The following is a 15,438-nucleotide window of genomic DNA, read 5'->3' on the forward strand; positions in this document are numbered from 1 at the left end:
GCGAACTATGAATTTGTATGATTTATTCGTGAATAAACGCAACAGGAAAATAAACGTTTGGTTAAATACATATTGCCGCTGCTAACACAAATTACATCTGTAACAAAACCGTCATATTTGCATTTGATACAGCATCTATCAGTTTTCTAAGGCGAATAATCAGTCAACTTAGATATGATATAAACATTCATTTCCTACAAGTAATACACTTTCTTGGTCCTGGAAGATGTATATCTTTCTTATTTGGAAAACATTTCGGAGTTCTAAGAAAGAGAAAATATATCTAATAATGTTTTTCTAAATGGCAGAAAAAATTGTGCTTTTGTCTTGAGCAATATTTTGACAACAGGTACGGAATCATAAGGTGCAATTTGCATTATAATAAAATTCATACACAAGGATATGTTTCAAATATAAATATATATTGAGTATACTTTAATAAGTATAGTATATTTATATTCCCTACTTGTCATACTTTTTGATACAGTACACAACTTGTTACATTATAAAAATACACCAAAAAGGAGGAGACTTTTTTTATAAGACTTGGTCTTGCGTTCTTAGCCTTTTCTTGAATATAAAAATGTTTGATTTGTATTTTTATATATATATGTATATATTTGGTAACGAAATATGTTGAAACTAATATTATAAGTATAGGCATAGCCAAAGACGAATCAACGTGCGTAAAAATTAAATAAATAGTTAAAAACCTACCTTTATTTCCGGTATATTGTTGGAGTGTGAGTTATCATCTAAGTCAATTAAACCAGGTGAAGACATATTGAAATAAAATTTCAATTTCCCACCCGGAAATAGATAGATATAGCACAAAGAGCATGTCCACGCATTGAACATTGAAGCGTTCAAGTACCCATTACTATCCTTACACAATCTGTCCATGTTTCTTATGTCGTTCATATATAATGTTAGATATTTTCTGAACTTTGTGTTACGAAAAACTGGATACACATTCAATTGCTTGTCATTTCCCCTTGTATCACATATGTCCTTTTTATAAAGTTGTGGGAATTTTTTTATCGTTCATATAACACGGTTAACTAACAATCTCTGGTAGCTCCAATTGATCATATTCCACAGGAATGTCAATAGATGTATAATAAATGCTATTAGTCTATAAGCTATATGTCAAACTTATTATCCTCAACTACAAAGACTCTAAAACCCCGAGATAAACTTGTTATTCTATAATACACCACTTAACAACTCCATCATGGTAAAAATAAAAGAAAATGAAACACTAACAAGAAACGTTTTCGTGCAGTCTATATCTGACACTAAACGTAACCTTTACCATAAAGCGCAACGCAAACTCTCTTCCACTCTGTTTGATAATGCAAACTTTGTTATAAAATACTTCTATTTTCTCGGTATTGCTTGTTGTTTTAGTTTATTTCAATCATTTTAGAAAATGTTTTGTTACAATAAAGAATTTCAATTATTTGGATTGTTTTCAAATATATGATGAAAACATGATAAACAAAGACGGGCAGCACTTTTGTAAAATTGTGATTATGTTCCTGTTTCCTTGATCAGTCTTTATATCATAGGGCTGGTTGATATGAAAATCGTTTCTATATATTTAATAACATAAATTCGTATTTTTGTTGAACACGATTTTCATTTTAATGTTGGCTAATTATATTTACTTGTTTTCAAACATTCAGTCCATTCGCTCTATCCATTTTTTCTAGAATATTTGTTATGACAATAAAAAGTGACCCAAAATTTAAAAACGTTGCAACGATTTTTACTCAAATCGTGCTTCGGGTAGGACTGAAATAAGATTTTCATTTGTTGAAATAGATTCTTAATATTCTTGAGTATATCTTTCTGTCTTATGTATCATAGTCTACTAGATGTAAGTAAGAAATTCAACTTTTATTGTTTCATGCTTTTAAACCAATAAGGTATTCCTTTAAAATGACCCACAAGGTTTTAGTTTGTTTAACCCATGTAAAATAAAAGTCAGTAGAAATGTCAGGTCATTTCCTTTGTTTAAACATCAACAAGGTTCATTTAAATCATACTCCTTAAAATTATTTGCATTTTGTTTCTTTTACTGTCTCTTACATATTAATGTGTTAATAAAAACAATATTTGGTAGGTTTCCGTATATTTAGAGATAATTGAGAAAAACACGTCAAATATCTTTTTATTAAAATTTATTTAACCTTATTGTTATTTCAATTGCTTTTCAAGAATAAATGACTGATTTTAAGTGATTACCTTGACAATAGTATTGTAAATTATAACAAAAACTTGGTTATCAAATAAATGAATGTTATCATCGTATCAAAACTTCCGAATTAATCAAGATTCGATCCTTGTCTTCATCTGTTAGTTACGAATGTATTTTGTTTCTTCAGAAATACCAGGTACCATGATCATTGATTTTGTATTTACTTACCGTCTGCGGATGATTAAATGCACCAATACTAAATGATTTATTGGGACAAGCTGCCTTCACAAGATCGCTTTCTGATTAAATTACCATATTGACTTATTGGTAAGTCTATGAGCAATGATTGCTTACTAGAATATATTATATTAACTTGGATCATATCATATCTATTCTATTATGTTAGCAGACTACGTGGCCGTTGTCAATGGATTGCAAGCATTGTCGAAACATAAAACGACAACAGCATTGATGTCTGAATTTTTTTTTGTTTAAAATTTTGAAAGACAAACCCAAAAACCCCTCCCAAACGTTTTCATTATAAAATAACCCAAATTTCTCTGAAAAAAACATGTAAAAAATAAAAGGTTGCTATTTCATCAAATAGGGGCCCCTTCAGACGGTAAACATAAATAAAACAATTGTACCAGAAAGCCCGTTGTTAATGAAAAACATTTTATCACATTTATAATGTCAATGTATTCATGTAGTATATCAAAGTTGATTGTTGGCTAATTGATGATACAAGGCATAACTGATTTATAAATGCATTATTTTAAATAGTTTTATACACGTTCATATATAAATACTACATTTACCTACAATTCAATGTCATATCATAGGTCACATATTGATAGTTTTAAATTGTCTACCTGTCCAAAATTATGTTGATAAATTTACCCTCTGCAATGTTTTTTTATGCTCATACCCTCGAAACATTTTTGGTATCTATTTATATAAAGTATAGTCATATAATGTCGAATCATCGTATAAATTTCATAATGTGTTTGTTATTGCAACAAATCATATTACCAATAGTGTAAAGAGAAGAATAATGTTATCTATATAGACATGTGGGATGAATGCACGAGAAACCTATTCAGCAATGTTTGTTGATATTCAGGCTTTATAATTCTTGATTACCTTTCAACTGCTTTCCTTTCTTTTTTCAAGATCATCGGTGTATGAATGCATCTGCGGATATTTTTAATTTTTTTTTTTTTAATTTTTAATGTTTAAATGATTAGTCCTGTTTAGAGGGCGTTAAGATTAGTATGCACTGCCGTCCATGAACCGAACCTACAGCATTTTCGATATTGTCCTTTTGAACGTGATTAAGAAATTCCGTTTTTCTATAATTTATTGTGAGATCAGTCCTGTTTACCCTGTTTGCAGGCCGTTAAATGCCGACCCTTCCTTTTATTCAGATAAATAACCCTTTCTTTGAATCAGATAAGTCTTTTTTTTATCCTTGAAGATCGTGGAATATTATATAAGTGTTGTTTTATGTAGGTTTTTTAGTTCCTTCTCTTTGGCCAAGTTCTATTTGGATACTACTAATTCCAGTATTTATACCCACTAGGATGTGTTGCTGGTATTTAAATTATGTCTTGCCACGGCGTGTCTATGCTTCATCTTGCTTCATAACTCCTGAACCTCTTTTAAATGTTCTATTTTATTTAGTTTATAAAACGGAAGAATTTATAATTTAGCCCGCCTTGGTCTTCTTTCATTACTTTATACAGCGTTTATTGGTGCAACTCAATTTCTAATATCGCACATCAGCAATACTTTTCACAAAATAAAAAGTCAGTGCAAAAGTATCCCTAGAATAATTCGTTTTTGATCGCCCTTAATGATTATTTTCTTATATCATTATTTTTTGTCGACACACTCACAGCTCGAAAATACTTGTAACAATATTTGTTACGACACAACCATTGTATTCATAGAAATAAGTGGACATAGTTATCAATTTAGTTCCAATTATTTTCAATAGATGACATAAAGTGGTGCAATTATATTGGACTCGTTAGTTTTTATCAGATGTTTTCCTCAATAAATGTATTTAAGGACCAAAGCGAGTGTAACCATGAACCATTTTATTTTATATGTCTTGGAAAAAATTACATTAAGAAAATATTACCTTTGCTTCATATTACAGGATGATGTGAATGATTGGTCATTGAAAGTAAATACGAGGGATGTTCGAAATGTTTTGCTTATTTCTATATGAAGACTTCAAATTTCAAGTTACCTCAAAAGTGTTCATTTCATGCCCTGGAAGTACTTCCCGTGGCTAGAAATGCAAAGTTTCAGCCGATGTATCAACTTCTTGAAGGCGTCACGGTACGCTGATTTGGGCACAGTAATAAGGTACTGATGAATTGCAGATCCAAGTGCCTGTCGGGACTTGTATTTCCGCCCAGCAAGGAAGGATTTAAATTTCGGAAACAAACAGAAATCACATTGGCCAAGGTCTGGAGAATACGGGGGTTAGGCAAAACAGTTACTTTTGTTTCAAAAACGCCGAAGCTATTGCGGAGGTATGAGCGGGGGCATTGTCATGTAGAAGACGGATATGCTTAAAACCAGTGACAGGGCGTCGTTTCTTATAACAATTTTTCAGTTTCTTAAGTACTACGTCTTTGTAGTACTTCCCAGTGATACTTTTGCCCTTTTTCACCGGCACTTTTATTAGTTGTGTTTAGTGGCCCAGATTTTGGTGCTGACTTTTCTGATGGGCTCAAAATAATGGACTCACGTTTCATCACCTGTGACGACATTGGCAAACTGTTTTTGTCACATTTTTGAAACATTTGAAGCAGCTTTTTGGCCACCTTAACCCGTTGCCTCCTTTGCTCATCGGTCAACAGATATTGCACCCATCTAGCAGAAATCTCCCTCACTTTCAAATGCTTCTTCAAAATAAAGTGAACCGTTGATAGCGATATTCTTACCTTTCGTGCATTATCACGTGGCAAATAGTATTCTAACATGTCCGACGTGGATCACGAGATAGACGACAATAAGCAATTCTTTTCGAACAGCCCTCGTAGTCAGTTTATTGCAATCGCATAGGTTGTACGTGGCTGCTTCATGTAATTGTTTTGAAACTTAAGATAAGGTTCTACATTAAGTAACACAGTAAGCTTGAAAACGTATTCTTTCCGATGATGAAGATTTAGGGTTTTGTTAATTTCAAGGTGGATAATCTGTTGATATATATCCTTAAAAATAATATATATATTTTACAAATATATCCGCAATAACGAAAAAAAAATGTTTTTTTTCAATTAGAAGTACTTTTAATTTAATGGAAATATTTTAGATTGAAACAGCATATTCCTTACAAATTCTTGAAAATATAAACTAACCACTTTCAAGTTTAGTTTTTTCTTACTTTTCATGTTTTTACGTTGAAAATACTTATAAGAATATTTTAACACTTAAAACATTATTAGTACTTTCCCATTTGCCAAATCGTTCTATATCTTAATACTAACTCTTTACGATAGTTACTGGCCGTGAAACGTGACGTTATCTACGCGAATATCATTATAATCCCTTATCATCTCGGGTAACATGTTAATCATTCAGATCTCTTTTTATAGAAATAAAATAACGAGACATTTTGATATATTGAAAAGAAAAATAAACTGCATCCTATCGATTGAAATATTGGAAACAAATATTGTTACACAGTAGCAAATTGAATGAATGTTGAAACTAAATTACTGCCTTCGTGAAATAAAAGTTTATTATAGACGTAATTGGGATGGATAATATTCAAGTCTGTCGTAGTACATTTGCTAAACGATTTTTAAAATGTCGGCATTTTTAATCTTAAAAACCCGGATCTATGATTATAGAAAAATTATGGAGGGACATAGTATGATGACACAACTCATAAAAGATATATCTGATATATTTCTAAAACTAATGGCAGTTATATTGTAAGACCAAACCAAAAATCATAAGATTGAAGGTCATTTTGGTTTTATAGTCATAGATAATAATTATAACACCAATACCAAATTGTTTTCAAATATAGTATATTCATCTTTTAAAGTTTGAGAAGTAAAAAATAGAAGTTGTTTTCTTTCAAGTTTTTAATTAGGTCATTTTGAAGAAAAATAATTTAAACACTACCAAAACAATTGTCTGTCACGATTTATGTGCAGTTTAAACAGATTCGTTTTAATGCAATGTAGCCAATTCATGAAATTAAATTGCTTTAGTGTTTTGTAAAAGAATGTGTTGTTATGTGCAAGGTGACCATTATTTGCCTTCAACTTTAATATCAAACTATGTCGTCCTTTGAATCAAGGTAAGAACATTTTCATTTTTTTCCTATTTAAATCTAGTGAAAATAAAGTTTCAAAATATTTGAAAAAAAATTCATCGGGGTTCCGTTGTATTTCCAAACAGTTGTTTCATCATTCTTGGTAAAATAGCACATTATGCAAATAAAATCTACATGTTAACTCCTTTACAATCATCAATTTACCGCCTCCGTGGTCGAGGGGTTAGAGTCGATGACTTCTAATCTAGTTACCTCTCTGGCGTGGGTTCGATTCCCGGGAGATGCTTTGGTAGTTTAGCGCGGGGGAAGGTAGTCTAGTACTGGTGTAACTCTCCAGGAACGATGGTTAGGAAACTACCCGCCTATATGACTGAAATACTGTTGGAAAAGGTGTAAAATGAAACAAACAAACAAACAAACAAAACAATCATCAATTTATTATTCATATACTCGTACATTACAAAACTTATTTTACAATTATTAAAACAAGTTTCAGACTAATTTAATATGTGACAACGTATATCAATCATTTTAGTCCCATGCTTCGTACATGCAAACACACACAAACGCACACATGCACATTATACATACAAATATGTACATTAAGATTGACTGTTTCTATAAGTTTCATTTTGATTAAGATATCCACCATTGTGTACACTTTAGACTTTGTCAAAACTCATACTGCAAATCACTTAATTGTCCATTATTTTCTTTTCTCCTTATGACAAACGGTCAGAATTTTGCAACACTGTCTTAAGCATCGATATTAACTTTTTCTTTAAACCATCTATATATGATACTGATTGATACAATGTCATGTATATGGAAAACGAAAACGTCAAATATTTCCATTTACATTATTTTTAGTTTCTGTTAGCATTATATTTTCCATTTCACACATTTCAGTCTTTTCTCTCACAACTGTGTCATTATCTCTGAACCTTTGGGACACGACAGTGTAGTTTGTAACGAGAGAGTGTCTTTTTGATTTAAAAATTTCTAATTTCCGAAGCGTATTTTTTAGACAGGCTATCACCTCACCATTGAAATAGCATATGACAAGAGCAATAACGCCTCCCTGAAATTCCAAAAGGTTATATGAGATAAAATATCAGCCACAGACCGAGTTTTACAAAAACTTTTTAATACCAAATGTAAACATACTTCTTTCTAACTGTAGTATATTTTATAAATTGTTTTTGGTTTAAGGTTTTGGTTTTTATTGATATGAAAATATAAATTGCGCTTTTAAGAACAATATACTTACAAAAAGAAAAGAAAAGCCATAAAAAAGAAAACAGCATGGCCATCTTGAAAAACATAAATTCGTCCGATTATTAAAGGCTTTTACACATTTTAAACAGGTAAAGGGACAACCGGGAAACATACTTTTGTTTTACAGTTCGAAAATTAAAACACAATTGATCGAGTTAAAATTTATAATCTACCTGTGATCCAATGATGATTTTGGAAGCTATTTCATAAATGTTTAACCACTGTGAGCTTCCTGGTCGATATATAACAAGAAACAATTGCAAACCAAAAAGTGGAACGAGCATAAATGTTGCCTTTATCGCCCTCCTTAAACGTATAAAATATATATTACAATATCGCATATAAACTTAAACATTTCGTGGATTGTTTGCAACCTATCATTGTATACTTTTGACTTTATAACTAGTCCTGAATAATAAGTCAACATTTACTATCTTTCAATAATTATGATAAAAAGTGCCTCTGATTAGCAAAAGCTCGGCTTTGTAACTGTTATAAAATACTCTTTTTTATTTAAATATAAAATTAATTTTACAATATCGATAATAGCTATACGCTTCATGACCAATGAATCACAAATTGTCAGCTTTTCTAGTTTTATTGAAATCTTAAAGAAAGAAATCTATTTTCAGATTCAGATGCTTATATGTATAACATCAATTCTTTTCCAGTAAGATCCTTTTAAGTAAACCTACACATAACGCTCCACTTTGTTACACAAAATATCCTTTTTTTAAATAGTTTTAATACCGTGACTGTTCGAATTTTAAAGTAAGCTTGGTTCTTGTGTTGTTGATAATAATTATTATAGTCATAATTCGTTTGTGTCAAAGGCTAACTTGTACTTGATTTAGTGTTCAGACTCGTTTTTTGATCAAAATACCCTCATTACCTGTAGTTACTAGGTTCATTCGGATGTTGGTGAAGTTGTGTAAGAAGTATTCGCAGAATTCCCATCAAGAATATCAAATTGATCTGAAAAAAAATAACTATCACTCAATAAAAGAAACCTTTTTTATACTTTGATTTAATAACAATCGATGACATACAGTTTTACCAATATCAACGATAAGATTCAATTTAAGATGTGTCGTAAAAATGATGATACGTCTTTGTTGATTAATTAAATCACTAAAATGGCAATTGTTAAGCAATAAAAACAATCATTGATAAGAAAACCAATTATAATGAACTAAATGACAGCTTTTTTGATTAATGATACACTCTCAAACTAGCTTCATGTTTTTACGTGACTGTCAATACAATTATTAAAATTGTGATTTTTTTGTAAATGTTGATACATACCACTATGCTTAGCAAATTTGGCGTGTATAGAATCCATTCAAATCCGCCTGCATTTTGAACCCAACACCTGTTAATATGAAATAGGTATAATCCATTCAAAGTAATGAATTCAAGTGTTTTTTTCCACATCATTTAATGCATTCAAATATATGTGCATCAAGTATACAAAAAAAGTACCACTAAAGCCGGTGCTTGGGGACATGAAGGATGTTGCACTTTTCAATATCCCTCATGTACAGGCTCAATCAAACCGAGTTTGCAATTTTCAGGCCATTTTGTTGTGAGTAATGCTTCCGAGGGATCACACTCTTTCCAAGTTTGTTTATAAAACTTTCTGACTTTATAATAGAGGATAGCTATATAATTTAATCAGCATTCTGTAAATCGAATCTTTGAAATTAATTTTCCATGCATTCTCTATCATTAGTCATATTTGACCGAAAAAAAAACAACAACATATTCTAAGAACAACAAAAACAAAATCAAACACATACCAAACGAAAAAAGATAGAAAGAATAAACATTTTACAATTAATTAGTATTAATATACTATTATTTCGAAAAAAATATTACTTTTAATTTAATAAACATTTGGACAAAACCAGAGAGTCTTTCTGCATTTAAATCAATATTATGTAGCTTTACTTACAGGTCGTTTGCAAACTTCCATCTCATCATGGAATAGATAAAAATAGGTACTGATGGTCCTACTGTAATTTTAAAATAAGTGACAATATCATTTCAAGTTTAATTGTGCAAAACATGAGGTTAGATCCGAAATCATTGTGTCAGTGATATCATAAGAGGACAATTTTTTTATCTCTATTATTAATTGTTATTAAATATATAAATTAACAGCAAAAAGCAGTTCACTGTTTCCAATTTCCAAAATGGCAAGCATTTTTTATTCAAGGTAACATTTGATAAGAGACGCATATTCGATTTTTATTTTTTGAAAAGGTCATAATAGTACATAAAGCTATGTTTGTCCAATTTAAATCAATGAATTCGTTTTTTTTGCAAGGAGTCAATTCGACTTGTTTTTCTTTAGTTTAACTTTTTTTTATTCTTTTATTTATTTATTTATTTATTTTTTGTTTGTTTGTTTTTTGCGCTTTTTTATAAAGGCATTTCAACAACTTCTTGATGAAATCGTATTTTAAGTGATGACTGGCAAATATCCATTCTATTGCATTGTCAAGATAATCTATGTTACTTAAAGATACTTTATGGAGATAAAAATAAAGTGCATATAAGAAGGATAAAGCCAAATACTTACTCCATCCAATAAGAAGATAGGGTCGAATGTTTCTTGGATTACGAAATGCATGAACAAGAAGACGATGTAAGAATAGTCCTTCACAAAACATCCAGAAGAATGTCGTTGCTCTTGCATATCGGCCAAGTATGTTAATCAACTTACACGAATTCTAAATATTAACAAAAAACATCAAAATGGAAAACAAATACTGTTAATTGCCTGGCAGAAAACAAACTGAGATATTTAAAGTGCCATTGTGCTCATTTTGCCATTGTAAAGATGATGTTAATGGATTATATATTTCAAAAGATCGACTGTTTTAATGGTGATTGACAGAATATGTTAAGGATAAAGTATAAATGTGTATAAAATATAAAATAATTACCCAACTCTTTTTATAAATTGTCCGTAACAGGTAAATTCTGATAGATATTTACAGACATTTCCTTGAGCCATTCAAATTATTGATAGTTCATGCAAAGTAAAGTTTAAAATTGTTAGGAATTATGGTTAAATGTAAACCTATTTTGACTTTCACTTGTTCACTCGCTATATAACCTTAAATGGCAAAATGTCACTTAAAAAATATGAAGAAAAAAACTTCTTTAGTGATCTAAATAGTTTAAACCTATATTATATAACTTGAGAAAAGAAAATATTTAGACAATAAGTTGCAAAGAATCATTGAACGTATTGCAGTCATTCATCATTAAAAATTTTACAAAGGATATGTCTTATAATTAAATCCACTCGCCATGTAAAGAATTCTTAGCTACATTTTTCTTTAATTCAAATCATCATGGCGGTAATAAGTTAACAAATTTAGGGACATTTTTTACTATAACACTAACCTGTTGTCTAAACATAAACGACTCTTCTGATCGGTTCTGTATCCGATCTCTGTGCACCACGACCTCCCATATCAAATTAAGGATTGACGTCAAGATGAAGGAGAGGAATAGACATACATGTAATTGTATACGCTGCTGACCTCGCAGTTGCCTGATATAAAAAAGTATTGATTCTTAAATATATATAAGAGTAATTAACTGTTTGATATTAAAACGTATTAAATCTTGGATGATTATAACAGAAATTAACTGATTTCACTCTGAAATCTTATTATTTTTGCACATAAAATGAGTCAATCTGATGCTAGTATCTGTTTAAAGACCCTAAATATTTAGCCTAATTTCCAACCGCTATCCAGGAGCTTAGCAAGGCCCCCCTTAAAATAGGTTCGAATCCCACAAGACGTCATACGCGGGTTTATCAGTAGCCTGAGGAGTCGGTGTCAGGTTTTTATCAACACAAATGGGTATAACACTCGATATTGACAACATCTTTACACTTTTGGTTTATTTTCAAATTCATTCCACTTGTATCACATATACACAAAAATCTTAAAATCTACCCTTATCCCGATTATACCGTTGCCACGTTTCAGTGATTTATCAGCACATTAATACAACGAACTAATACACTTTAATATCAAAATAATCAAAATATCACTTTTTAACTAATTAACTGTTATATTATACCAATAAAATATATACAATAAGTGATCCCTATTAAATTTTGAGAAGTATATACCCGTAAAGCAGTTTGGTATCAGGGACATAGATTTGCCGTTGTATTTGAGATATTGCATTTATTAAATGTATATGTAGGATGTGTATTTAACAGCATATGTCCCTGTATATTTCATTTTCGAAATAAAGTTAAATTGCTATCAGGAATATTTGAATGCGGGAAACTTTAAATATGTTGAGACCAAGCTATTCAATTATTACACAAATATATGGTGTTTTGACTTTTCGGAGATTTTTAATTTTGTGCTGAAATTAAGTTAGAAAAATGTCCAATCAAAAACAAAGATCTGTGTATTTTAAGCAATGATACACTTACAAAGGCATAAAAATGAAACAACAGCTTTTCCCGCCTTTTTGTGTTGATACTGTCTTTGCATGTATTGCGTGTTTTGATATATGACCTGTGTTTTAATTGTCTTTATCATTATTAACAATAAAAATGATGTTCTATTTCAGTTAACATTAAGACTCGTATCTTGCTATTTTAAGATACGGGTTTTCTAAAATTCCCGTTTGCAATCTAATATCTAACCGTATCAGTACCATCGAGAGTTTATTGCGCCTGTATCTTTTTGTTTATCATTTCGCCCAGTAACATATATTTGCTAATTCCCGGTGCTCAAGTTTGTATTGCAGTTATGATTGTACTGGTTAAGGTCATGTTTAATATACGTATTTGCAGTTATGATTGTACTGGTTAAGGTAATGTTTAATGTACATATTTGCAGTTATGATTGTACTGGTTAAGGTAATGTTTAATGTACATATTTGCAGTTATGATTGTACTGGTTAAGGTAATGTTTAATGTACATATTTGCAGTTATGATTGTACTGGTTAAGGTAATTTTTAATATACTTATTTGCAGTTATAATTGTACTGGTTAAGGTAATGTTTAATATAATTATTTGTTCAGGAATATCTTCTCATAAAGAATGCGTTCAGCCACATTTGTTACATTTTATTCCTAATTAGTTTACGTTGAAATTTACGTAGGTGTAAATAGACATAATTAATTGTCTAGAAAGTTGTAATGATTCAATGTTTTTGTTTGCTTGATAAATATATTCATATTCTTTTTCTTTAGATTTTTCTGTTTTTGTATTGTTTGTTTCTTTTTTTCTTAATAAAATGTCAACCAAGACGTAATTGTTGAAGTAAAAGCAGCGGTCATATTCAATATCACTTTGATTTATTCCTGATTCTCTTTCAATGTTTTATTAAAAAAAATAATGAATGGAAATGTCATAAACATCATACAATAATATTTATAATGATATTAAGCAAAACTATAGTAGATGATATACTTATATATATTGCAAAAGAGATTTTATAAACGTTTCACCTGAACGCAAGAAATATTGCAACAGCTGGAACTAACAGAAGAAGACTGAAAGTGTTTGCTGACACCTCTGCATAAGCACCGCCGCTCATACTCTGAAATACATGAAATATATAAATTTCCTCTGAGGTGAAACACTTGTTAAACTTCAAAACAAGCTAAGTAAAAATGTGAAATAGCAGAATGCAGACCTCGAAACAAGATAAGTTGGATGTAACGAAACAGCATGCTTTGCTTTTACGTGCCCACGTAGCCAATATTTAGTTGATGCATATTTTAAGTAATCATATCTACTGATAGAATTATTGCAATATATATGTTTTATATATCTTGTTAAAAAAATATAAAAACAAAAAAAATAAATATTTTGTTTACGTAATGAATCACATAAATGTAAACACAGCCTTTTCACCATGCAGGCTGTAATTAAGTTTTGCCTTTGCTATTTTTGCAATTATTGTTATTTTAATAGCTAGAATATGTGATGCATATATTATATTATATCGAAATCAATTTTCCATGAGCTTTATTAAGCCATAAGTTAAACATGAACAAGTGCATGACATTTTTTGACATATCTGGTCTTTATTAAACCAAAAGTATAACATGAACAAGATTATGGCCATACAAAAATTGACAAATCTGGCATGGAAAAACCGCCCCAACTACTAGGAAAAAGACTATGACACACGATATATGACTAGATCAATAACAGCATATACATTATATAATGAAACATTAATATATATTTATATTAATTGCGACAACAACCCACTTGTATGGAGAAATACGAAATAACCATATTATCAGATTTATAAACGGGTTTTATTAGGCCATAAGTATAACATGAACAAGATTATGGCAACAAACTTTTGACATATTTAGCAGGGGAAAACCGCCGTAAATGGATTGTCAATCATTTCATCGGTTTCTTATTAACCATCAGCAGTTCACAATTATATATTACCAACCTGTATATCCACACAACCCGAGTAATTGGTCCATTCTTTACCAGTAACTGGATGTAATGCCCAGGTCCCGTTCTCTGTACAGTATTTTTCAACATTACCTATTGACGAAAGTCATCTTAATGTATTTTTATATGCAAAATTTGTAAAAGAGTAGATAGACAACTTTTATGACGACTAAACGATAGTAATGTTGCTTCAGTTATATTCATCGTGAAACATATTTTAATGGAAAATAGTAAAACAAGACAGAGTTGACATGTGTTTGATTTCAAGAATTGCGGTACTATATGCGAGAACATTATCAGTTTTAAATGAAACACTTTCATAACAAAAACATCATATTGTCATAAAGGATCTGATGACTAACATTTAAGTATTTTAGATTTAAAGTTAAAAGCATGTTATCGCTAGTCGTTTCCTCAATCTTAAAGTACATTTGAATATTGCATATAAAAGGTTCTGAATGATTTATTAACTAACTTTAATGCTGAATTTAAATCTCTTTTACAGATATTTTATTGACATTGTTGGAAATAAATACATGCTTCGGTCTTTGTTTATAGCGACAATTCCTTTAAAATCAAGGTTATAAAATGGCAAGCAAAAACATTTTCCTATTTGTCAAACAGAAATAACCTTTTAGCGTGAAATTTGTTTTTTACTTTGCTCATTTGATTTCAAACCTCTTTAGACAATCAGATACAAAATAATACGTGCTATATATTCTATTAACAGGAAGGCAAAAGGGCGCTGAAACCACTTTGGTATCATATTTTGACACGGGATAACGCATATATTTTTGTATTGCGTGACTATGATGCATCGAGGAAACAGTCAACAAACCTTGCATATTTCCATATTTTATGTAGTGCGGGCAAGAAAGCATAACAGTGTCTCCTGCAGCAGTATCATCAAAGCAACGTAGACCGTCCCATGTACGAGGGCAAAGGTTACCTTAAAACAAATGCAATATAATTATAAAACAAAACATTTCAAACATACGATGATAAGTAAAAGAAAGAGCATCGAAACACGAGACTATCAGATTTGTACGAAGGGGGGGGGGGGGGCGTAGTTCCCGAGTATGAATCAGACTTACGAGTGTTTTGGTATTCTTCATCTTTTGGCAAAATATAAAAAAACACATTTCCTGTCGTCGCAATGTTAAACCCCAGAAACAAA

At 30.4% G+C, this 15,438-nt stretch overlaps 1 protein-coding gene across 1 annotated transcript in view; it reads right to left on the reverse strand.

Moving 5' to 3' along the window:
- Positions 1-6,950: 6,950 nt before the first annotated feature.
- Positions 6,951-15,438, reverse strand: part of LOC132753050 (calcitonin gene-related peptide type 1 receptor-like) — a 28,227-nt gene continuing 19,739 nt past the window's right edge. Inside the window, exons 3-12 of the mRNA XM_060743460.1 lie at positions 15,100-15,210; positions 14,257-14,354; positions 13,289-13,380; positions 11,205-11,355; positions 10,372-10,522; positions 9,742-9,802; positions 9,093-9,159; positions 8,680-8,762; positions 7,961-8,093; positions 6,951-7,590 (exon numbers count right to left, since the gene is read on the reverse strand). Of these exons, the coding sequence (XP_060599443.1) occupies positions 7,351-7,590; positions 7,961-8,093; positions 8,680-8,762; positions 9,093-9,159; positions 9,742-9,802; positions 10,372-10,522; positions 11,205-11,355; positions 13,289-13,380; positions 14,257-14,354; positions 15,100-15,210 (1,187 nt within the window). The 3' untranslated portion in view covers positions 6,951-7,350. The remainder of the gene's footprint in view (positions 7,591-7,960; positions 8,094-8,679; positions 8,763-9,092; positions 9,160-9,741; positions 9,803-10,371; positions 10,523-11,204; positions 11,356-13,288; positions 13,381-14,256; positions 14,355-15,099; positions 15,211-15,438) is intronic.

Source organism: Ruditapes philippinarum, unplaced genomic scaffold (assembly GCF_026571515.1).
Source record: "Ruditapes philippinarum isolate M1 unplaced genomic scaffold, ASM2657151v2 ctg119_1_1_1_1, whole genome shotgun sequence".
Lineage (NCBI taxonomy): Eukaryota > Metazoa > Mollusca > Bivalvia > Venerida > Veneridae > Ruditapes > Ruditapes philippinarum.